At 36.9% G+C, this 26,002-nt stretch overlaps 1 protein-coding gene and 1 long non-coding RNA gene across 3 annotated transcripts in view; one reads left to right on the forward strand and one right to left on the reverse strand.

The window, feature by feature from the left end:
• LOC134806408 (glycine receptor subunit alpha-1) overlaps nucleotides 1-26,002 on the reverse strand; it is an 88,297-nt gene that overhangs the window by 52,427 nt on the left and 9,868 nt on the right. For both annotated transcript variants that reach the window (XM_063779673.1, XM_063779674.1), the window contains exon 2: nucleotides 13,883-13,989. In XM_063779673.1, the coding sequence (XP_063635743.1) occupies nucleotides 13,883-13,980 (98 nt within the window). In that variant the 5' untranslated portion in view covers nucleotides 13,981-13,989. The remainder of the gene's footprint in view (nucleotides 1-13,882; nucleotides 13,990-26,002) is intronic.
• Nucleotides 1-26,002, forward strand: part of LOC134806467 (uncharacterized) — a 184,345-nt gene that overhangs the window by 12,040 nt on the left and 146,303 nt on the right. The window lies entirely within an intron of this gene.

Here is a 26,002-nt window from a genome sequence, read left to right on the forward strand (position 1 = left end):
AGAACAATAAAAGCGTGTTAGCCATTCCTATTCTTATTTAAGGACGCCATCTTGTGAGCTCTTAGAGAAGGTTAAAAAATGTTAACACTAGAATAAACATAAATAGCGCCATTGAATAAGAATAATGTTATGCTTAAAACACTGTATTATGCTTTAAATGCCTTTTATAATAACTGCATGATGCGGTCATTCAGTACCTATTTAATGTCCAACCGCAAACGACGCCGCGGACAAACAGCTAGAGCGCGAATATCTAAAATGTATAATGTAAAGGTTAAATTGTTTATTCAGAGACCAAACTTTTATATCCGCAACGCAGGCTTCGTCAGGTAAACACAAATTTACAATCAGCTACAGGCATCGTCACAAAAAACTACAGCGATAAATATCCTTAAATATCAGACTAATAGATACTCAAATGAATGTACCATATTCTGACAAATAAAAACATTTCATTTCCATTTCAATAATTTTAGCATCACAACAATGACGATTCTTGCGGATTCTTCTTCTTCTTCGTATTCTTCATTACTGAAGGTCGTGCCTGTCTTGAAATGCCTTCACCGAGGCCTCGACGAGCTGCTTCCATTTCACCCTGTCTTCGGCTTGTCTAAGGGCAGTAGTGACAGTAAGTCCTGTAATGTTCCTTACTTGATCGCACCAACGGGTGGGTGACCGTTCTCTCGGCCTCTTGCCATCCACTTTTCCACAAACAACCAGTTTCTCCAGGTTATCTGGCTGCCTTCGAGCAATATGTCCAAAATAGCCCAGGACTCGTTGGTAACAGATTGTGGATAGTCTGGATTTGATCCTGAGTTGGTTGAGAATGGATTGGTTGGTTCGTTTTGCTGTCCACGGGATTTAATAGTCTTCTTTATTAACTAGCCCTTTGTAAATATTCAGAGCACGATTTTGTCAGCTGTCGTACTGGACTGTCACTTAAAGTTTGTTTTCTCAAAGTTAGCCTCGGAAGATTACTTTAGTAGAATCCAAGATAAGGGTAAAATCTGAGACGTGATTGGAAACCACTTTTACGCGTTTATACTACACATTGTGATAAGTGGGCCAATTTTTATTTTGCCGTCGAAATTGGAATAGTTTGATGAACTGATTCTGAGAGGAATAAATACGAAATCAAAACTTCTTCTGAAAAGATGTAAGAGTACCGTAGGCTCAAAGGGCGTAAGGGACAAAATGGCGAAAATGAGTTATGAATCCAGTTATACTCAGTATTTTTTTCTCTATCGATTGGTATATTTAACGTCTCGTTAACTTGAAAAAAAAATGTCTGTTAAGCTCTAAAAAAATTAATTAATTTAAAAGTCAATGCTTGAACACAATTTTCCAACGCATTTTGCCGTATCTGCCAATTCAAATAAATGTTGTGAGATATTTTGGCGTAAATCCCAACTTTTTGTACAATACGCCCTTTTGCAACGGAAATTGTATTAAATCTGTGCTAATTTATTGTCAGTTACGCCTATTTGCAGTAGATTATTGAGTGCTAAATGTACGTTACGCCCACAACTAGTGGATATTTATACGAGTGTTAAAGAATTCAATGTAAGAGATACGCCAACATACTGTTTATTAAGTGGGATGACCTAGTACTTTCCTTGTCAATATTTTTATTAAGTTGGTACTTGCAGTACCTGCTCATGTGCTCATTAATGCTTTTTGTATAGGGTTAATAAAATTTGGCACTTTAAACTGAACTAGTGGGTACTTTTTTCATCAGTTTTATGAAAATAATAATAAAACACGACTATATTCAAATGATAATTATGGCGATTGATCAAGGTTAGACTGATAACTTTTAGTTTTGTATGTGACTGGGCCATTTGCGGTTTTGATTAGACGTAATATTAATACTTTGTTTAAACCCTAATTAATAGGATTAACCTTATGAAAGTTACTGTCTATAAACGTTTACATAGAAGTACGTAGGCCTGGCCATTTGTCTTTTTTGCTACCTACTCTGATGTTATATCATAAATAATCACATATTCATTATGTTTTACTGAACAGACATACGAAAAGTCAAAACTACTATTGTACCTAATAGTATTATAGTATGTAAAAGTAAAATTGATGATCAAATTAAGATTACAAACAGAAATAACGCATACATACGTTCTATAGTAAAAGTAATTGTTATAAATTGTTTTGATATAGGTATATAAATATATACAGATGGTAGGACAGCAGTAATTCTGTTGAAGTGATTTAAAAAAATAAAAAAATAAACATTGGTTTGTGGCTAAAAAAAACGACCTTTTCCACGTTTAAGTATCCAAAATAACAAAAATGGGGAAAAAACTTAACAATGAATACATCTCTATAAGTTTTTGAAAAAAAAAATATAAATTATAGTACTTAGAAGTATAGTGTTCCTTAAAAGCAAGTTGCCATATTGCAACGAAATTGTTGGATTTACGCCAAATGGTACTAATATAGTTAAATTTATTGTACATTACGCCCTTTTTTGAATAAGATAAACCACATAAAAAGAGGCGTAAGAGATGCCCTTCTTAAAAACAGTCGTGTTTTTTGGCGTAACGGACATGCTATTTTCGTAACTAAGCATTGTATTATAAGTAGCAATCAGTTTAAAAGAGCTCAAAAAGTTAAGAATAAGCCACATACAGGCATCAGTTTATTGAAACAAACAAAAAAGTTATGATTTCTTTTCTTAAAAAAAAACTGTTTTTGGGTTCTCCTGAAAAATTGCGTTTTGTCCGTTAAGCCCTTTGAGCCTACGGTTGTCGGTATGTTATATGATGGGTTCGAAAATACGATAATAGGAAATAATCCTGCAATATTCTGCCGCCAGAGGCAGCACTAGCAGTACTAGCATAAATCGTTGACCATTGAGTAACTCATATATACAGGGTGGAAAAGCACGACGATCCTTCCCGGAAGTATTAGGTCGTTTAAGTGATACAGAGACTATTGGTAATGGTAAGAATCGTTAATTGAGTAAAAAATAAAAATTGCAAAAATACTACTTTTTAACTGTGGTGATAACCCTATAGCATGTGCACATGACGGCTAGATTAAGGATCTCCGTCGGGAAAGCTCGGGACTTTACACTTTTTTCCGATCGTTGACAGTATCGCAATGATGTATGAATGACGCATAAATGTCAAATAAATCAAATGCATGCAAAAATATTACAAACAATTTTATTACTTTCTTAGATAATTACTTTTTTCCAATATTTAATACTATCTTCTTTTCACATACGGTGTTCAAATGTACCTCCGTGTATTACAACGCCGCCGCAGCCCGTACCCGAGTATGTCGATGCACATGCGATATAGTGTATGCTCTTCGTCATTTATCCTCCGCAGAAAGCACCAATTAGCCTTTGTCTCATTTCGTCCGCAGTTTCACATTCCGTTTGGTTTGGTACACCATATCTTTTACACAGCCCCACAAATTTAAATAGCCACGAGCATCTAACATTTTTATTTGAAGAATATGACATTCAATAAGTATAGTTCAATGAAAATTTAATTTCAAACATCAGACGTCTTGTCTATTTCCTACCACGCAAGAAGGTTTGTTAGTTTGGTATTGAAGAAGTATTTATTCTTGATTTATTCTTAGTATTTAATTTTGCAAGTTCATTTGGTGCAACTAACACAACCTACTTGTTATTTTTAATTATTTTAGATAGTTTCCAATTATTCGAAAATAATTTTGTGAAACGTGTTAAGAAACTAAAACCTTTTTATCAGTCAAGGAAACCAGAGATATTTATAAGACGATTGCGTACTTTTGAGTGGTTGTCAATGTCACCATTTGAACTGTCGTTGTAAACAATGTTGCGGTTAGTATTATTAATATTAAGGAATAACATAACTATTTCATTCAAGTATTGAACAAGTGGAATCACTAAGAAAGCGAAAATCCTGCAATGATTCTTACCGTGCTGTAAGCAGACCTAAAAATGGTTAGATGGCAACAAATTAGCATAATTTCCTGTCGAATACTGATTGTTTACAAGTAAGTTCATTGACCCTGTCACCTGTTAGGGTTAGAACAAAGTAGTTTTTTGCGTGGATGTTTAAAAGGTCATAATTTAGAAACGGTTGCCCATATTAACATAGTTTCTATGGAGAAAATATAGAGCTTAGGCTAAACTATCTCCCATTTCCGGAAAGGATCGTCGTGCCTTTCCACCCTGTATAATTGATGCATCAAGGCAGTTTGTTTACAGTTTGTGTTAGTGGCGCCCCCTACGCAGAGTTTTGCGTAATATTCCCATAACCCAGAGGACGATTTGTTAGGACATACAGTTATATTATTGCGCTTATATTTTACAGAATAGGATACTCTAATCTATCCAGAAAAATCAGAATACATTTTCATAACGCACAAATATATTCAACAGTCTTCCCGATGAGCTAAAGCAAATTGATAGTAACCAATTTAGCAATATGATTACAAAATGGCTGTCTGAAAATTGCTTTTATAGTATAAGGGATTTTTTAGAGCAAAAAATGTTAAAGCAAATAGAATAATATTTTAAGTAGCAGAGATTATGTATATTTCTTGACATCTTACTATTAATTTATTTTCCCAATGACTTTTAAATAAATTATGTACACGACATCCATTTGTAGTTTGACATTTCATATAATATTTTAATTTATCGATTTTACTATTTAATTGGACATTTTATTATTTAATACCTTTTCAATTTGTTACAAGTGGATGACATTTTTTAACTATGAAAAATTTACCCACTGTTTTTATTTTCTAAGTTTTTTCAATATTGTGCTTTTATTTGATGTTAAAATTATTAAATTGTCAATTATTTGCATGTCGTGTCTTCGACTGAATACTGATACTTACATGTAAAACCTTTGTCATCTTGTACCATACGTATTCTGTCAAATAAAGAAATTCTATTCTATTCTAAAGGCATTTTTCATTTTTATTACGTTTTTCATTTTCGTCACATGCGTGGCAGTGTCGGCACTTCATTGAAGTGCGGAAACATTTTCTGAAAAATGCCTTCATGCATTATTTTTGACATCTAGTCCGACTTCTATAGTTATTAGAGTTCGATGAGCAAAACACTTAGCTAATGACTCTCTTGTTTGTGTGGTAATGTTCAGAAGTTCCGTGAGTTCTTCAACTTTGTAAACTAATTTTCTTAACAAACTGTAAAAGTCAAGTTAACATTCCGAATTCGAAGGCATTGCTGTGGAGCATTATTATTAGCATATTCCTTGGTAAATGAATATCAAAGTTGGAAATTTCCACGAATTAATAGTGGGAATTTCAATGGAAATGACAGTACGATAAAGACTCGAACGATCAAATAATGACAGTGAGATCGCCAGTATCTTGCGACTGCAAGGCTGCAGCAGCACCATCAGTCGTACTTTATTCATGTAGGCCTAGCAACAAACACTTATGCTCAAGTTGTTATTACATATATATTATCTTAATCTAATTATCGGAGTAATTTATAGATGTTATAATATTATTCCATAGTAATATTGGATTATATAAAAGGTAACATTCTTCTTTCCCATCACGGAACAATGGTGTTCCGGACCTTTGGGAGGCGTGCGCGGAGCCGAAGCCAACACGTAGAGGCCCTTTTGACACTTTAATGAAATGTAAGGGGTACACCGAGCGGAGGCTGCCCTTGCCCGTGTCATGGGACGCACGCAGAGGCAGCACCCGCCAGGGTGTAAGGACTATTGAGAGTTGATGGAATCTAAAATGAACTAGGTTATTGGGTGAAAGCGATGGACTAAGAACTGAGCTATGGGGTAAAAAACCGGACGCCTGCCTAATAAAACGGTATGCAATTTTATTTCCGGCAGACGGTGACTCGCCCTCACAAGATGGGCCCCCACAAAAAGCGACATCTAGGATGGCTCAAGGGCAACACCGGTGTGAGCGGCTCAGGGGTGTCGAGAGGTGTGCGCCGCTTTCTACCCAGTGGCTGTTAACAGCCACTGTGCCAACTCGCGTCTTATGCATATTTCACTTCCACCCCTGGAGCTTATAGCTCTAACGACTCCACTCTGGCCGGCCGGCTAAGGCAAGCCAGAGGCAGAGAATCCATTCTTCTTATTATTAAAGGTAGTAAAATTCGTTTTTAGAGTGCACTAGCGTTACTGCTGTAGCGGCATAACTTTGATGCCGTAATACAGCGGTCGGCAACAGGCCCCCCCTGGCTATTTTGTATGTAATATTGTCAAACAACAATGTCTGATAAAGTCACACAATATATTAACAAAAGTGCGGCCCGCGTCAACTTCCTTAACTACTATGTGGCCCTTGGCTGCTAAAAGGTTGCCGACCGCTGCCGTAATGTATTGCTGTTGCTAACTTCTAAGTAAAGAATGACTCACGTTACACCTGGCCGTGTCCGGGCCGGGGCTTCCGGCGCTTACTTTTCTATGACATGACAGGCGATCACGTGATGCTTTCCATAGAAAACGATGCGCCGGAAGCTCCGGCCCGGACACAGCCCGGTCTAACGTGAGTCATCCTTAAATGTAGCGGATGTCAGGATTTCTTACTTTTGCAGCATCAACGCAGGTGCAGGAGTATGAATCCGAATGTTACCTTAAAGGGGCCCACTGATTAACAGTCCGCCGGACGGTATCGGCCTGTCAGAGAACAAAATTTTGACAGTTCCGAACAACTGACAGGCCGATACCGTCCGGCGGACTGTTAATCAGTGGGCCCCTTAAGGATCGCGTAGCATTATCGCGTCGCATTTAACATTAAATACAACGACTGAGAACCATTTAAATAAACCGCAAAGGGTTGCGCTGTTTCAGGGTGTAATTAATTTTATTAATGGTACGTGGTCCGTACCATGTAGGTAATGACCGGGTAGAGAGCCCTTCAACGTGCACACTAGAGCCACTGCTAAATAATCGTGATTATTTAAATTTAAAGAAAGAGATTTAAAAAAACCGGGCAAGTGCGAGTCGGACTCGCGCACGAAGGGTTCCGTACCATAATGAAAAAAAAAACGGTCACCCATCCAAGTACTGACCACGCCCGACGTTGCTTAACTTTGGTCAAAAATCACGTTTGTTGTATGGGAGCCCCATTTAAATCTTTATTTTATTCTGTTTTTAGTATTTGTTGTTATAGCGGCAACAGATCATCTGTGAAAATTTCAACTGTCTAGCTATCACGCTTCGTGAGATACAGCCTGGTGACAGACAGACGGACGGACGGACGGACGGACAGCGAAGTCTTAGTAATAGGGTCCCGTTTTACCTTTTGGGTACGGAACCCTAAAAAGGGGGCCGCTACGAACTGTATTGTGTATTTAAGTACCTTTTGAATACATCGAACATCAACGAATCCAGCAACATAAAAACTAGTTTGATTTATATATCATCGTTGGTAGATTAGCAATTGATATGAGGTGATAATGATAATACATAATCAGACATAGAAGTTATTGTGGCAAAATAAAGTGATTGACAAAATGAAATATCGACATATGTATGTTATCGATGTTACCTTAACGTTATCATAGATATTAATAATTATAACACTGTACACAACACGTTCGATATCTTTTTTGATAATTATTTTGTTAGTTTTCTATTCTTATGGCACTGTATACTACAGTTTACGTTTTTATTTTTAAGTAGGTGCACTAAATATAATAATAAAGAAATTATTTACCAGTTTGTTATTGATTTGCGTTCTTAAAATTTGTCGGTAATTTACAGCAAGTAGAAATTACATCTTTTATAATATTAATCTGTTACAGACTTATCGATAACAGATTTATCGATGTTTCATTTTCTCAAACACTCGTTTATGCCACAAAAACTTCTGTCTGTACATAATATATAACCATTGTAATGATAGAAAAGTAGCAAAACCCTAAAAAAACACTTTTTAGAAGTGACATTTTCTAATCTGCGAGCTCATTTCATCCCAGCGGAAAAGTTATCTTTAAAATTCCATACATTTTTAAAGCTTTCCTTTATGTTCCCGCTTTGTATAAAATTATGTTAACACAATACAAAAACAAAACACAAACAAACACAATAGAAAGCAGTTGCGTAAGCATTTATTTATTTGAAAGCATTCGAGACTAAATGTCTACGTGATGTCTCACACTAGGTACTTACATAATATTATATATATTATGTATGTTTATTTATATATACTGAATTTGTATATACGTAGGTATATTTAAAATGTATATTTGTGTAAGTAAGTATAGTATCATAGTATGTAGTCTCGACTTGTGTCTATCTCATATCCATTATTTACAATTACAATCCTGCACCAAACTAACTGTCTCTGTTTAGCCCAATGGTTGACTGGTAGAGAATGTCTCAAGCCGTTAAGTCCGTCAATTGTACTCTTTTTTTGTAAATTTGTGCAATAAAGTTTAAATAAATAAATAACTAGTAGTTCGCCCCGAACTGAGAACTCGCGGTTCGCCAAAAATATCAATTGAATGCAGTGCTACTTAGTCGTCAAAGGATCGAAAACCACGTGCTAGTTATTGCAAGATCTGTGGAGCCCTTAATTGATAAATTTTGTCACCATAAAGATTAAAATAAACTAAATTTGTGGTAAGCCGTAATCTTTCTTGTCAAATACTAATATTATGTTTATTTTATTTCGTTTTTATCTTGCTAATTATTTTAAAATCTTAAATTAAAAAACAATATTATAAATATAAATGGCTGCTATTTAACTGATCACCAGATTTAATAAAATTTAATACCAAAAAAATCTATTTTACCACCCTAAAATCATGAATGATCACCAAAATTATAACACCATTTTAATGTGAAATGATTACCAATTTTATTACATTTTACTATCCTTTTAAAGGATATGACACCAAAATAATCATTATTAACCCAAAAATAGTCAATGATTACCAAATTGCAATCCCCATTTTAATGTGAAATGATAACCAAATTTTTACATCTTGCTAACCTATTAAAGAAAATGACACCAAAATAATCATTGTAAACCCAAAAATAGTAAATGACCACCAAAATTAGAACTCCATTTTAATGTAAAATGATAACCAAATTTTTAAATCTTGCTATCCTATTAAAGCAAATGGCTCCAAAATAATCATTGTAAACGCAAAAATAGTAAATGATCACAAAATTGTAACCACATTTTAATTAAAAATGTGCAATCATTTAATATATCGTTATCCTATTAAATTAATTAATCCACTTCGTCACCTTTTTATAGTAGCATTTTATTTCTGTAACAGTCGCAGTTCTAACCTAACCTAACCCACTTTTCTAGTAGCATTTTGTTTCTGTAAGGGTCGCAGTTCAAACCTAACCTAACCCACTTTTCTAGTAGCATTTCTTTTCTGCAAGGGTCGCAGTTCAAACCTAACCTAACCCACTTTTCTAGTAGCATTTCGTTTTTGTATGGGTCGCAGTTCAAACCTAACCTAACCCACTTTTCTAGTAGCATTTCTTTTCTGTAAGGGTCGCAGTTCAAACCTAACCTAACCCACTTTTCTAGTAGCGTTTCGTATCTGTATGGGTAGCAGTTGAAACTTAACCTAACCTACTTTTCTAGTACCATTTCGTTTCTGTAAGGGTCGCAGTGCTAACCTAACCTAACCCACTTAACTGATAGCAGTTTAACTTACTTTTCTAGTAGCATAACGAAATGCTACTAGAAAAGTAGATTAGGTTAGGTAGGTATGCGGTGCGGGCTACGGGGGGTTGAGCGGGAGGGGCTAGTAATTTTGGCATCAGTTTACTTTATTTGGTAATATGTATAAATTTTTTGGTAATCATAGTGGTTTATTTAGGTGAAAATATCGCATTAATTTGGTCTTCAAGATTTGGTGATCATTAATGATTTTTGGTGATCATTCAATATATTTGGTATTTGAATACAATTTGAAGTGCAGTCGTAATTAAAGTGGTGGTACTTTTGTATTTTTAGGCCTTATTTTTTTGGTGTTCAGTAATTTTTTTTGGTAAGCATGATTTTTTTATTTAGGGTACCAAAGTATTTTTGGTGGTCATTATATATTTGTAGCCAATATAAATGTGTAAACCGAGCACTTTTATTTGATACCAAACTCGACCATACTTTTTTGCAATTAAAATGACCAGAATAGCAAGACCCCTCGCAAATACCTTTATAGCATTTTAAGCTCTTCAAGCTCAATAACCTCTTGATCGAGCCTGCTCCAAATTTAATGACTAAAATATAATGCCCTCAACTATACGTTCACCCAATTTCATTTAAATTAGAACAAATTTACTTAAGTTATTGTGCATCAAACTATCCTCTGATAGTTCAGCTTAAAAACATATAAATGCCGGGACGTGCCTCTAGCCAGCCGTGTGTTCCAAGTTGAATGTAAGAACTTCACTTCGCTTCGCTCGCTCGTTCGATAATAAAAACAATGAGATTTATAGGGTTCCGTACCTAAAGGGTAAAAACAGGACCCATTACTAAAACTCCGCTGTCCGTCTGTCTGTCCGTCCGTCCGTCTGTCTGTCACTAGGCTGTATCTTTTGAATCATGATAGGTAGGCAGTTGAAATTTTCACAGATAATGTATTTCTGTTGCCGCTATAACAACAAACACTAAAAACAGAATATAATAAATATTTAAGTGGGGCTCCCATACAACAAACATTTTTTTTTTTTTGCCGTTTTTTGCGTAATGGTACGGAACTATTCGCGCGTGAGTCCGACTCGCACTTGGCCGGTTTTTTCCTATAAATAACGATAGTACTTGTGAATCTGAGTAGAAAAAACATGAAAATCACAATAAAAATCATTATTAGAACAAGTGACAAATTTTCGAAGAATTGTGCTAAGAATGAGAATAAATATTGTACTTATTTGTTATGTTATCCTATTTATTGAATAACGTTTAGTTTAGCCCGCACAAAAGCGAAACCAATAACTGGAAAAATGTGTTTATTTGATACTGACTTCTAGGAAATAACTATTAAAACCTTATTGATGCTTGTTATCATTTCTGCACCCTTTTTGGAGCAAATATGGAGCTCATTGCGTTATTTTTGCCAAGCAAACTGTTATTACCGTGAAACTAGTCTATTGGAATTCAATAAGGGTTGCTGGATAGCAACCTCAATTTTATTTGACATGTAGGTAGGTACTCTAAATACGGAGGGCTCCAAGTTTTTCCAAGTAATAAAGTACCTACCACTTGTACTAGGTACCTACTATACTTACTATACTACTAAATCCTGTCCTGATGTATTTATGCCAAAACGAAATGTGAGGTCACCAGAAAGCATGATATTATTTTATTTATAATCCATTCTGTAGTTTGTAGGTACACCGTGTTTTATAAAAAAAGTTTACATTCACAAACGAAATTCAATGTAAAGGTATAATATTACGCTATTTACGCTAGTAGTATATACAGCTGTAATGCTCAGCCAAGATATGGTCGGACCGGATCGATACAGCGATTTAGAGCACGATGCTTGTTTTTGTATTAATTAATCTTAATTGTAAATAGTCGTTATGTTGTATCTTCTTGCTGTGTAACTTTTTTCTTATTTAACTAACTGTTTACTGTATGTTATTTCTGTCTTTTTTCTTCTTGTCTGTTACCTTCCGTGATTCTTCTCACTTGATGGTCTCATCGGAAGATCAGCGCTGGAAGCCACCAGCAACATGCTGAGATGGGGCCATTTCGTGGCACTTTAATCTTATTTTGTGTTTTCTTTTATACTATGTACTGTTCCGATTGTTTGTGCTTACGAATAAATCTATTCTATTCTATTCTATTCTATTCTATTATTTTAAATGTAATTGTAGATCAATAGTTTGAACACAAGATAAATGACCAGTAGGTATACCCTACCTTTACCTCTTTACTTCTGTCAAGAGTGTTACGTTACGAAAAAGAAGTTAACTATACCCTATTTATCAAACAGGGATGAAGGCGAGGACTTAAAGGTAAGCCAAGTCAGGAGATTAATGTGATATGTGTTTCGGATAGTAAAAAGTTTAGACGACCCATGAAATTTACCCACAATCTATCACGTTGGTCGTTCACGGTACATGTAATTTGTAAAATTGTTTTTAGCTGTTACGGTAAAGGTGTTATTGGATTGATGTTAGGCCATTAGCATTACCCAAGTAGCACAGAACTGCTGTATAGTAGCTGAATTATTGTCCACAATAGAACCCTAAGCTGTATAAACCAGCTGAATAAGAGTGTTAGAGGCGCTGTAAGTGCTGATATAACTCTATTCTGGGCACAAAATTAATCAGCTGTCAGCTGAATAATTGGAAATATTGCACTATATCAGCATTATATCAGCATTACTAAAGGTAACAGTCACCCTAAGAGCTGAACATTGACTGATTAGTGGATCACGTGTTACCTATTTACAGCGCAAAGGCTGATTAATAGAGTCCCTGTTACCCTTTTTTCAGCACAAAGGACTTAAAAGGATTGATTTAACGCTTTTAAGCAGTTGATAACGCATAATATGGACGATTGTGAATATTTATTGCTCCACTCCTTTATTATTGTCTTATATTGTTAGCGTAAACTATTTCGTGACATGGTGTTTATAAAAAAAGGTGCATGAAGGTGTAAATGTAACATTGATTTTTTCTCCATGTGTGTGAATTTCGAATGGGAAAGAAAGTTTATTGTCAAATACTATATGAATATAGATCAAATTTTACACGCGCCCTCAAAATATCACTGTTTACTTGAAAATTTTAGTATTAAATAGGTCGATGTTATAAACAAAGAATACTTTTTTATTTATAATACTCGTATAATTTGACGATAAGCTGTTACTCTTAAAATAATTAGATTTCCTACACAAATCTGATGTCGTTTTCGTTTTCTTAAGTAGGATAAATTAATAATATATATCATTGAAATAAAAAAAATGGCAGAAAACCAATGTGTACCGTATTAACCACGATAAAATGGTATAAGCTGTTTTAGTGTTCACTCGAGGTACATTGATCAGTACTGGGCTGTATAAGTGTCCACTCGTGGTACATAAGTCAGCAAAGAGCTCTGATCATGTGGGCTTTATAAGTGCTATTATAGGAATAAGCTGATTAACACTACTAAAGTTCCACTATATGCAGCAAGACGCATTATATCATTGTTAATTGATGTCACTGAATAACTGATTGCAAAATAGTAGTTCACAAGTTCTTTCTTAAAATGCAAGCGTTTAAGGGTACACTTGTGGCATCCTATTCAGAATATAGCTTAGTTAAAGCCCAAAAAATGCACCATTACAGCTCTCAGTTCCATTAATTGCTAAAAGCTATAATATAGAACTGTTTTCCTATATTAACGGATGCAGCACTACAGTGCTGCCGTGGTGATGCATAATAACGTTATTATACAGACGAGAGCTTCATTTTCAGCTATTGCAGATGGGATGTCATATTATAACTCTATATAGATGCGTAAGTTACCGACGTGAACATCTTGTGACACCTTATAATGCAGTTTTGTGCTACTTGTGGGTAGGTACGTCACGGCTATCTGTATTGTATCCTATGAGTAAAACATATTATATGATCAGGGTTTTAGATATTGAATTTATTATCTTCTACGAGTAGTCGTCCATAATTCAAAACATGCCAAAACAAGTAGTCTTTTGATTTATCAAAATAAACATTTAAAATATAATATGAGTAGAATAAGCAGTTTTTATAGGCCTCCGGGCAGCCAGAGTTTATGAGTGATGACTCTAGTTATTTCTCCTATTACTCTCTCAAAATTTAAAGTACCTACTTAGTAAAATTTACTAAGTAACCCAAGTTTAAGTTAAATCGTACACACCTGCTTAAAAGTTTTGCAATGGAACAAAAAAGGCAATACGAGTGTTTCTTACCATATCAAAAAAAATATTGTGGTTGGCCAAGAAACTGGTCTCATTTTGAGGCTCGAGGGTCGGTTGCGTAGTGGAGGACATTCCAATGGTGTCCTCATACAGGGTATCTGAAAAAATAGGGAATTCACTGTAATTTCACATGACAAAAGATCAATACACGCATCAATGTTTGTAAATGTAAGTAGGCATGTTCCTTTAGGGCAGTCAGCGGAAAATAGTCTGGCTCCAGTTTGGACGTCCGTCTGCTCCCATCTGGCGGCCGATTTTTTTATTGAAGCGCTCGATTTCTTCACTTGAAAATGTATGGGAAAGTAGTAAACTATATGGATAGTAGTGAACGAAATATGTACACGAAATCCAGCGATCGAAATTCAAAATTCGCCCCCCTGTGCGGTTCATCTGTCCGAGCCACCACTATTCGGGTGCGGAACCCTAAAATTACCTCATTTTATCAAGTTCAAATCAGTTTTCATTAAAAAAAATTATAAAGCGTCACTTTCATTATTTTATTACGTAAATATGTGTACATATTTCTTGAGTCGCAGTTGAAAAATAACAAGGGAAAATATGGGAGAGGGGTACAGGTTTTTGAAAGTTTTTAAGCAATCTATTTCGAAAATGGTTAATATATCGTAATTTTTACATTATACCACAGATTATACTTAAAAATCTACGGAATACTGTGTACCCTCCACTAGAAGCATTCCTCGGGGTGTCCCGTACAAACGCATTTTAATTTGTGTATTAGGTTAGTATTTTTTACAGCGATTTAAGTAGGGTTTCTGCTCGAGAAATTTCTCCTTCGTCGAGACGGAAAAAAAAAGTCAATGCCTCGAGAACTCGAGAAATAAATCTCTTGTTATAGGTAAGTAAAACAACACGCGTATAGCAGGTGATGTGTCTATAAAGTATTTTTTTAGGTAGCCAAAATAAAGTAAAGAAGGTTTTTTTTTACATTTTCAGGTACTTAAAACATTTATTAGTGAACCAACCAAATAGAAAACTACCTTGATCCGTCCCCTATTGTTCTGGCTTCGACCGATTTTCATGTGTTGAAAAAAATAATCTAAATTACTATTGATAACTCAAATCATCCTGATATACTTATTCCTATGCAAAATAGCACAATTATAGCAGCTTCGTTGTTATTGTTACATTGATTAAGTATTAATATTACGTAGTAAAACTGTAAGTCACGTCGATTTAAATTAATTGACTCTAATAAAATACAATATTGTGGTTTCTTTATACTTTGTTAAATATCTAAAGAAATGCACTATAGAATGTCACCATTGGCGCTTGCGAATGCTGCACCTATAGTTTTATTTGTTGAATTTTTGATTATTAAGTGCAATTTATGGTTAATAAAAAAATATCATTTGTTTGAATTATTGAGCTCACCTACGACTCATATGAGTCTGATTTGTAATAAAGCAAAAAATTGAAAATAACATGGTGTTTATTGAAACTTCCAAAATTTCTCGAGATACTCGAGAAACTCGAGAAATCTTGGTCGAGAATTCCCGTGCCTCGAGGAATAAAAAAGGTCGAGAAACCAGAAACCCTAGATTTAAGTCAATTACTATTTTTTGAGCATTGTTTTGATCCTTAGTTACTGTAATAGATACTGTAGGTAAACTGCTACCTAGCCACGTCAAATTAAGCCGAATTTGGGCAATCTGCGGAAATAATTCGTGTAGTTTTGAAAATTGGTACAGGCATACCTTATGGTGTCCAGATAAACATACTAAAAGTCCTCGAGGGTAGGGGGTGTGCTGAGGGTGCAAGGGGGGGTTGAAGGTACCTTTTTTCATATTTTTGCTCATATCTCGAATATCTGTACGAATAGCATTATAATTACTTCCGACAAAAGTTTTATCATTAAATTTCCTACAAATTTGGTTATGTTTATTTTTACTCTGCGATCAATACTTTAGGAGGTACAGGCTGTTAAAATTAAATAAGAGATAAAAAATAGACGGTTTAAGAAAACGTCGTCTTTTCGTAATTGTTCATCATAAATAAAAATTTTAGTTTAGGATAAGCAAGCTAACTGACCTGCTGATAAAATATAAAAAACCGGCCAAGAGCATGTCGGGCTATGCTCAGTGTAGGGTTCCGTAGTTACCCGTCCGTCAAAATAGACTATTTGCAAAAACTCAAAAACTGCTAAACCGATTAGATTCGCTATATTTTTCCTTGAAAGTCTTTTGAACCTATGGTTCAAAAGTTAGGGGAACTAAAGTGGAAAACACAACTTTTTTTCTTTCAGATCGATTATTTCCGAAAATATTAAGTTGATCAAAACATGATCCTTAAAGACCCCTATTTATTTTAAAAGACCTATCCAACGACACCCCACACTATATATCGGGTTGACGCGAAAAAAATTTCATCCCCACTTTAATGTAGGGGAGCCACCCTAAAAAAATATTTTTTCTAGTTTATATTTTACGACTTTGTCAGCGTAACTGATTTATATATTCGTCAAATTTAATCATAAAAAGTAGAAAAAATATTTTTTTATGGTGGCTGTCCTACATTAAAGTGGGGATGAATTTTTTTTCGCCTCCACCCTATAGTGTGGGGTGTCGTTGGATAGGTCTTTTAAAATGAATAAGGGTCTTCAAGAACCATTGTATGATCAACTTAATATTTTCGGAAATAATCGATCTGAAAGAAAGTTGTGTTTTAAAAGTTGTGGGAACTAAAGGGAGTTCCCCTAACTTTTGAACCATAGGTCCAAAAAAATATATGAAAAAAATCGTGAAAACATAGCTTAGTAAAGTCTTTCAAGGAAAAATATAGCGAACCTAATCTGTATAGCTGTTTTTGAGTTTTGGCAAATAGTCTATTTTGACAGACGGGTAACTACGGAAACCTACACTGAGCATGGCCCGACATGCTCATGGCCTGTTTTTAGGGTTCCGTACCCAAAGGGTAAAACGGGACCCTATTACTAAGACTTCGCTGTCCGTCCGTCCGTCCGTCCGTCCGTCCGTCCGTCCGTCCGTCTGTCACCAGGCTGTATCTCACGAACCGTGATAGCTAGACAGTTGAAATTTTCACAGATGATGTATTTCTGTTGCCGCTATAACAACAAATACTAAAAACAGAATAAAATAAAGATTTAAATGGGGCTCCCATACAACAAACGTGATTTTTGACCAAAGTTAAGCAACGTCGGGAGTGGTCAGTACTTGGATGGGTGACCGTTTTTTTTTGTTTTTTTTTTTTGCATTATGGTACGGAACCCTTCGTGCGCGAGTCCGACTCGCACTTGCCCGGTTTTTTTTTTATATTTTATCAGCAGGTCACTTAGCTTGCTTACTCTAAACTAAAATTTTTATTTATGATGAACAATTACAAAAAAACGACGCTTTCTTAAATCGTCTATTTTTTATCTCTTATTTAACTTTAACAGCCTGTAGCTCCTAAAGTATTGATTGTAGAGTAAAAATAAACATAACCAAATTTGTAGTAAATTTTAAGTTAAAACTTTTGTCCGAAGTAATTATAATGCTATTCGTACATTTCGTACAGATATTCGAGATATGAGCAAAAATGTGAAAAAAGTAGTGATGTACCGACTATTGATTTGGCCGACTCTAAATTTAGCAATAACATTAATAGTTCCTCGTGGCTCCACCATTAAAAAGAAACCAAAAACTGAATAATGATAATAAAAAAATTACTATAGAACTTGCACATGAAATTACACGAGAATCAGTTGAGATCGACCTGTAGAGGAAAAAAACCAGCCCCCCAACATACGATAACGATCAAACGGTCAATTATATGAATAAAAGTTTTCGTATGCAACCCTGAATAGATATTTTTATTAAAATAAACATAAAACGTATGGTAAATATTGACCGTTGATTTCTATTTTTTCTGTTTTTCTTTCACTAATAAAGTGCCGACTAATCGCCGACTACAAATGTGGCCGGATAGTCGGCTTTCCCGACTAGTCGGCGACTAGTCGGTACATCCCTAGAAAAAAGGTACCTTCAACCCCCCCCCCCCCCCCCCCCCCTACACCCTCAGCACACCCCATACCCTCGAGGACTTTTAGTATGTTTATCTGGACAGCACAAGGTATACATGTACCAAGTTTCAAAACTACACGAATTATTTCCGCAGATTTTTCTATTTGCTTTGGCTAACCTTCAAATTTTCAGAAAAGTCGCGTTTGTGCGGGACAGCGGTATACAATTTCGTGGAACGCTCCGCTAATAGGATTGAAGCTAAAACCCCTATCGTGTCTGCACAATAAAGCTTTAGTATTGGGTTTTTTCATATTATATCAAATATTGGAAGTAAAAAATTGTTCCAAGAAAGAACCTTCATTTAAGGTTCCATTAACTTTCAATAGTCTTTACAACCTGGCGGGTGTTGCCTTTGCATGCATCCCATTACACGGGCAAGGGCAGCATCCACTCGGTGTATCCCTTACTTCTCTTTAAAGTGTCAAAGCGGCCTCTACGTGTTGGCTTCGGCTCCGCGCACGCTTCTTAAATGTCCGGGACACCATTGTTCCGTTCCGTGATGAATAAAAACATATAATTGGGTTTTTTCATATATTATATCAAATATTGGAAGTAAAAAATTGTTCCAAGAAAGAACCTTCATTTAAGATTCCATTAACTTTCAATAGTCTTTACAACCTGGCGGATGTTGCCTTTGCGTGGTGGATGTTGCACTTGGTGTATCCCTTACTTCTCAAGTGGCATTTTTTAGTTTTTGTCGTGTTTTTCGAAAACGGTCAATATTTTAGTAAAAGTGAGATTGCAATATTATTGTTTATTTATTAAGCTATCAAAAACATTAATAACCCATAAAATCGGTTAGGTAATTTTCAGGTAATTGTTATTTTTGTAGAAAATGAGATTTTACTTGCTTTGATTACGCAAGAGTTGAGCCCCTTTGAGAGCCATAAAAACCGATTTAACCGGTTATTTCTTATCAGTCGCTTATCAAAGGTTGACCTGTGCATATCTCACGCAATTATTCACTGGAATCACCTGGGTAAAATGGACACCACAGAAACTGAAGCCAGCCAAGTCATCATCTTGCTGAATCAAGGCCTTAAGCAGCGTGAAGTTGCTGAACAGCTGAATTTAAGTCAGTCTGCTGTCTCCAGAGTCTACCAAAAGTTTACATAAACTGGAAGGCTTGCTCAGAAACCTGGATCTGGCCGTCCCAGGTGCACATCGAGGAGAGAGGACCACTTCATTGTTGCGGCCGGTCAGCGTGATCGACACCGTGCCGGCGTTGACATCCAGCAGCAGCTGATGCAGGACTGAGAGGAACCAGTGAGCTCTTGGACACTTCATCGAAGACTTAAGGAAGCCAACCTTACCCCAAAAAGGCCTGCTACAGCGCCGAAACTGACAGGGAGGCACCGGGGCGCTCGCGTGGATTTCGTTTCGACTTATGAAAATTGAACGTACGGGCAATGTAGCCGCGTACTCTTCAGTGATGAGTGCAGGGTGTGTTTCCATGGCAGTAACAGAAGAGGACGGGTGTACCGCAGACCTGTAGAACGGTTTGCGCCATACTGCATCTCCGAGACAGTTGCCTACGGTGGAGGTTCCGTCTCCGTCATGATTTGGGCGGGTATATCAATTGAGGGGAGAATCGAGTGCCTCCCGGTCAGTTTGTGCCCTGTGGCAGGCCTTTTTGGAGTAAGGTTGGCTTCCTTAAGTATTCGCAGATCCAGGTTTCTGAGCAAGCCTTCCAGTTCATGTGAACTTTTGGTAGACTCTGGAGACAGCAGACTGACTTAAATTCAGCTGTTCAGCAACTTCACGCTGCTTAAGGCCTTGATTCAGCAAGACGATGACTTGTCTGGCTTCAGTTTCTGTGGTGTCCATTTTATCCAGGTGATTCCAGTGAATAATTGCGTGAGATATGCACAGGTCTACTTCTGATAAGCGACTGATAAGAAATAACCGGTTAAATTGGTTTTTATGGCTCTCAAAGGGGCTCAACTCGTGCGTAATCAAAGCAGGTAAAATCTCATTTTCTACAAAAATAACAATTACCTGAAAACTACCTAACCGATTTTATGGGTTATTAATGTTTTTGATAGCTTAATAAATAAACAATAATATTGCAATCTCACTTTTACTAAAATATTGACCGTTTTCGAAAAACACGACAAAAACTAAAAAATGCGACTTGAGTCGATTTTTTTGCTCCCGAGTGTATGTGTTGGCTTAGGCTCCGCGCACGCCTCTTAAAAGTCCGGGACACCATTGTTCCATGATGGATAAAAACATATAATTTAAATAAATTTTCAAGTATTTCCTTATTATAGGTACCTGTTTCAGTTACATAACTAACCGAAAGCCTGCAGGTCTCGGTCGGTCTTAAGCTTACCGAAATACAGTTCAAGGCTTCGATAAAACTAAACTACGCTGAATAATTTTACATCAAATTTCTCGATTACGTAAGCACACGCGATGGTGAACGTATAACTACTGAATTTATTGAAGTAACCTTTAGGTAATAATAGTCTTTTCGAAGTAATTCCCATGAAAATTATATATTTTAGGCAATGATCTGTACTCACGTGAAGAGGGTTACTTACTTACATATACGTTACACCTTTAGCTGTTATTAAAAATCATACAAACCCGCCGCCAAAAAGCCGCTCCCATACAATCGAAGGTATGCTCTCATTTTAAAACGACATGCTTAAATCGCTCGAATAAACGCTCTCTACTCTCTACTCTACCTACTCTACTCTAAATTATTTGAAACTTAAGCCAAGTTTATGAAGTTTATGTAACATATCTACGTCTGGTACTAGTTTTCATTGCATTGTTATACAAAGAAAATACAGCGAGTAGAAGTTAGTTATCTGTTTTGTTTGAAAACATTGTGCTGATTCTGAGAGCCACGATCATCATCATCATCATTGGCCTTTGCGTCTATTGCAGACGATTTATGTAACACCGGAGAGACACCGTTTTTGGAGGCTGAATAGACCGATGCGAAACAGACATGGTCTACCACAGGCCTGACTAGCCAGGATAGCACTGCAAAAATCGTCAGAAGCAGTCACAACACACATAGATGTGAAAACTAGCCATTATAACCGTCATGCGAATCATTACCCGTACCATGAGGTACTGACAGTGTCAATAGTAACTAATTTACTTTTTATACATCACGCTCGCACTAAATATGTCAGTACGAGCGAGATGCATATGAAGTAAGTCACGTTCACGCCAGCGTTTATATGAGTGCCAAACTGGTGGTAGCTGTACAGATAGCGTCACGACAAACAAATATAAATTCCGTGCTTAAATAATGGCGAGCGGTTAGAGAGGAGAGTTGTTGAGCGCGTTGCCAACTTATAACTTATAAGCAGTGATCGGGGATTTGGTTGCCAGTAGGGGTAAATAATGTTTTTTTTTTCTTATGAAATGTTTCTAGTAGGTAATTGTATTTCAAAAATATTAAGATACCGTTTTTGTGAAAAATTCAATCCATATTGCGGGCTTACTCCCGTATCCATACATAAAATTCTACTAGATCCCGCGGCGTTGCAACCAAATCCCGATTACTGCTTATAAGAAACTAGCGAACTGCATTGCCTATAGATAACTTAGCTAAATTCCCTCTTATAGGTTGACTCACGCTAGACCGGGTCAGGGCCGTGCCGGAGCTTTCGGCGCGTCGTTTTCTATGGAAAGCACCACGTGATCACCGATCAGCCGTCATAGAAAATTACATGTCGGATGCCTCGGCCCGGGCACGGCCCGGTCTAGCGTGAGTCATCCTTTACATGTACTTAATTGATTACAGTGTATATTAAAATCATTCAATAACCTTAACAAACTAAATTAACCTAAAAAATTTAGTTTTAGTTATTTTAATTGTAGTTAGTTTTAGTTTTATATTCCTGTTTATGTCTTTTAATAATTATTATTAATAAATTACTGCTCTGCTTAGCAGTTAAAAAAAAATCGAATACCTTTAAGGAAACTGTATGCAAACATATCTATATACGTCCCTAAGTAAGTATCCAAACCAAATTCGTCTAGCTAATTTTACAGTTAAACTCACGTATTTTAGTTTAAACTCCATAAAATTCGTCAAATTCGCAGAACGTGAAAATTTAACCGTCTATCCAGAGAAGAGAATATTACCGTTTGAAACGGAAGGTATGTTGACACACCAGGTATGTTGAATTTCAGATGTACCTACCTAGTTCAAACAAGGATAATTTGTGAATATGTGATTTTGCAAATTGGTAGATATATTTTTACTATATAACTACGTAGTATGTATACAAAATTGATCAATCAATTTGAATGATCTGGGTGCTTCGGGTAAACAAAAGCTGATTACGAACGAAAAATTCTACAATGCCTAGCAAAACATGAGTGGTTAATAGTATTTTATACAATCGTGATATAATAGAGAGTTTTTCAGTCAAGTACCGTGTTTAGACAACGAAGCTTGCTGAGTTGTCTAAGTAAAGTACGAGATTGAAAAGCTTGATGATATCACTATTTTATACAATACTTTTTCTATGTGTCAACAAAAATAATACTTTAAACTAGTAGAATCATACAAACAAACCAAACCAAAAGCTAAGATACGCGAGCAGCCGCGATACCTTCACACTGGTATAAAAAAAACGCGCCCCGGCGGGCTGGTCAACGACACCTTCTCGTAACTCATGAGGCCCTGGTACTTACTCCGCGCGAAATTAAATTTTTAGACAGTTGTTTTCTCGATTTCGGCCACCGTAGCCTATGGAGACTAACAAACAACGCTAAGTGGTTTTCGTAGTCTATGGATGTTGCTATATTAAGGGGGTCTCATGCGCGTTTCTGACTTATGAAGCAATTGTTTCTACTATACAACCTAAAAATAAATAATTATTTTGAGCTATGGTTTTGTTTCGTCCTCTTGATCGCGGCGAGCTGTGATTGGTCAATTTCATTATAGCTGATTAAACTGTATCGAAATGAATATTACCCAATTGCAGTTTGGTATAAGAAATCTTAATTCAAGAATTACAGTCGACGAGTAGAAGAGTGCAACGTGTTGTATTCTTTTGTATGATGGTTTCATTCTTATTTTTCAACAGATCTGTTATTTGTTTATTGCATGTATATCGTTTGAAAATTTGCATGTTCTTAATAATACTGACTGCAATTTACATATAGGGTTAGACCAAGAAAAGTCTGCAGCGATTTTGATAGCCCACGCAGTGCAAGTGTAATTTTAAACGTCAAACTTCTATGAAATTGTGACGTATTAATAACACTTGCACTGCGTGGGCTATCAAAATCACTGCAGACTTTTCTTGGTCCTGCTCTACATGGTTTTGACTTTTTAATCTACTACGAAATCTGTGATATCACGTACCTATATCGATGTCATGACCTGCCGGCGTATTACGGATGGGTTTATCCACGTGATAAAATAACTGTCACTTTTTAACACCGCGGGATAGAAAGTGACGGACACCGTTTTATCACGCTGTCACGTAGACAAGAACGACCGTTATATCCGTACTGTTCAAAAATGCTAAATTGCGTCTCTCCGTTGAGGACGGTCAGTAGGGCAGCGCATCGATTGAAAGTAATCAATGTAGATTATTTATTTATAAGCTGACGTACAGCGGCTACCCGTTATAGGTAGGAGTAACGTAAGAATTGATACCTACACAGACAGGAAAAATGGTATCTTGAGCGTTGCAGTGTCAAGGCACGAGGGTTAAACAAATTTTGCCTACGTGTGAAACACAAAAATTTTCACCACACCAACCAAGAAAAATACTAACTGTAAAATATTAAACAAAAGCAAATCAATTCAAAATGAAGCTTATTAAATATTTATCATTCAAAACCATCATTTAAAAAATAAGTTCAAAAACTAAAACCCGACTAATGCAAATCGCGCTCTAAAAAGTATGAAACAAGATAGAATTCTTATCTTAAATTATCATACACGAAAATTATAAGAGTTATAATTTTTTTATATATTTACAGAGATATTCAAAGGATCGCCGTAGACGTATGCCACGATTATAAACTTTAAGGTAAAGTGGCATACGACCACGGCTATCTTCTGAATCTCTGTAAATATATAAAAAAATGATAACTCTTATAATTTTCCTGTATGATAATTTAAGATAAGAATTCTATCTTGTTTCATACTTTTTAGCCACTCAACCGTCCGCGTCCGGCCCGCGAGACTGTTTTCCTGTCAACCGTCCGGGTTTTTTTAGCGACGCACGCCCCGCGCAGCGCATTCATAACTTTCTACAAAAATTATAACTACACTGCCATCTCAATTTTTTTAGAGCTAACTATTTTGTTAGGCTACGTTGTCCCATCAAGAGAATTAGGAAATAATGCCGAAATATTCCGTTAGATGGCTCTGAAATCAATTCTTTCTTCCACCCCTTTGGATAGTAAGGTTCCCGCGGACGGTTAAGAGCATATTTTTTTCGGATACTATGCTATCGTCGGACGGTCATGCTATCGTCGGACGGTCAAGTGGTTAAAGCGCGATTTGCATAAGTCGGGTTTTAGTTTTTGAACTTATTTTTTATTTAAGTAATTAATTTTGAGGTCAGGATTTTGTTACTTACTAATAATATTTGAAGTCACTTTATATTACTTTTGCGAGGGCGTCCTCAGTACAGAAATGCACGCAGAGCGCCGAATATATCGGGCTACGCCCGACAAACTTTGGAATGCCTACAGCGAGCCTCGTAGTCGGGCTACGCCCGACTCTTTTAGTATGAGGGCGCCGAAGGCGCCCGGCTTTGGAACGCGTACATCGTGCCTCGTACGTCGGGCTACGCCCGAGTCTTTAACTATGAGGGTGCCGAAGGCGCCCGGCTTTGGAACGCGTACAGCGAGCCTCGTACGTCGGGCTACGCCCGACTCTATTAGCATGAGGGCGCCGAAGGCGCCCGGCTTTGGAACGCGTACATCGTGCCTCGTACGTCGGGCTATGCCCGACTCTTTTAGTATGAGGGCGCCAAAAGCGCCCGGCTTTGGAACGCGTACATCAGGCCTCGTACGTTGGGCTACGCCCGACTCTTTTAGTATGAGGGCGCCGAAGGCGCCCGGCTTTGGAACGCGTACATCGTGCCTCGTACGTCGGGCCACGCCCGACTCTTTTAGTATGAGGGCGCCGAAGGCGCCCGGCTTTGGAACGCGTACAGCGGGCCTCGTACGTCGGGCCACGCCCGACTCTTTTAGTATGAGGGCGCCTTCGGCGCCCGGCTTTGGAACGCGTACATCATACCTCGTACGTCGGGCTACGCCAGACTATTTTAGTATGAGGGCGACGAAGGCGCCCGGCTTTGGAACGCGTACATCGTGCCTCGTACGTCGGGCTACGCCCGATTCTTTTAGTATGAGGGCGCCGAAGGCGCCCGGCTTTGGAACGCGTACATCATGCCTCGTACGTCGGGCTACGCCCGACTCTTTTAGTATGAGGGCGCCGAAGGCGCCGGGCTTTGGAACGCGTACAATTAGCCTCGTACGTCGGGCTACGCTCGACTCTTTTAGTATGAGGGCGCTGAAGGCGCCCGGCTTTGGAACGCGTACATCGTGCCTCTGTAGTTCTGTGTTGTGTAGAAAATCCTGAAATTATAAAGGATTTGACTTGGCTAGTTTTTACCAACAAACCAAATTTTAGAAAAGTAGCCTATACGTAAAAACTAGCCAAGACAAATCCTTTATAATTTCAGGATTTTCTACACAACACAGAACTTGGCACCCATATAGATCTCAATTCTTTTGTCAGCGAGTCAACAACAACACATATTCTTAATATTGAACTTGGCTCTCATTTCACATTTATGTTTTTGTTGGGATATCATTAGTTTTTGTACAGAAATTACTATAGTAGGTATTCATCATAAAAGCAGTTTGCCTAAGCTGAAAAGGAGACCCTCGCTAACGCGCGGTCAATTGTTAAAAAGTTTCAGTTTTCAGATTTTTTCTTTTTTATACGCCTAATAGTCTACCTTCATGCCAAATATCAAGTTTCTAAGTGATCTAGAAGTAGGTTAGGTTTTTTGTCTATAAGTATTACCTAATTATTTTTTTTACATCTAAGTATCAATAATAT

This window comes from Cydia splendana, chromosome 3, assembly GCF_910591565.1.
Source record: "Cydia splendana chromosome 3, ilCydSple1.2, whole genome shotgun sequence".
NCBI lineage: Eukaryota > Metazoa > Arthropoda > Insecta > Lepidoptera > Tortricidae > Cydia > Cydia splendana.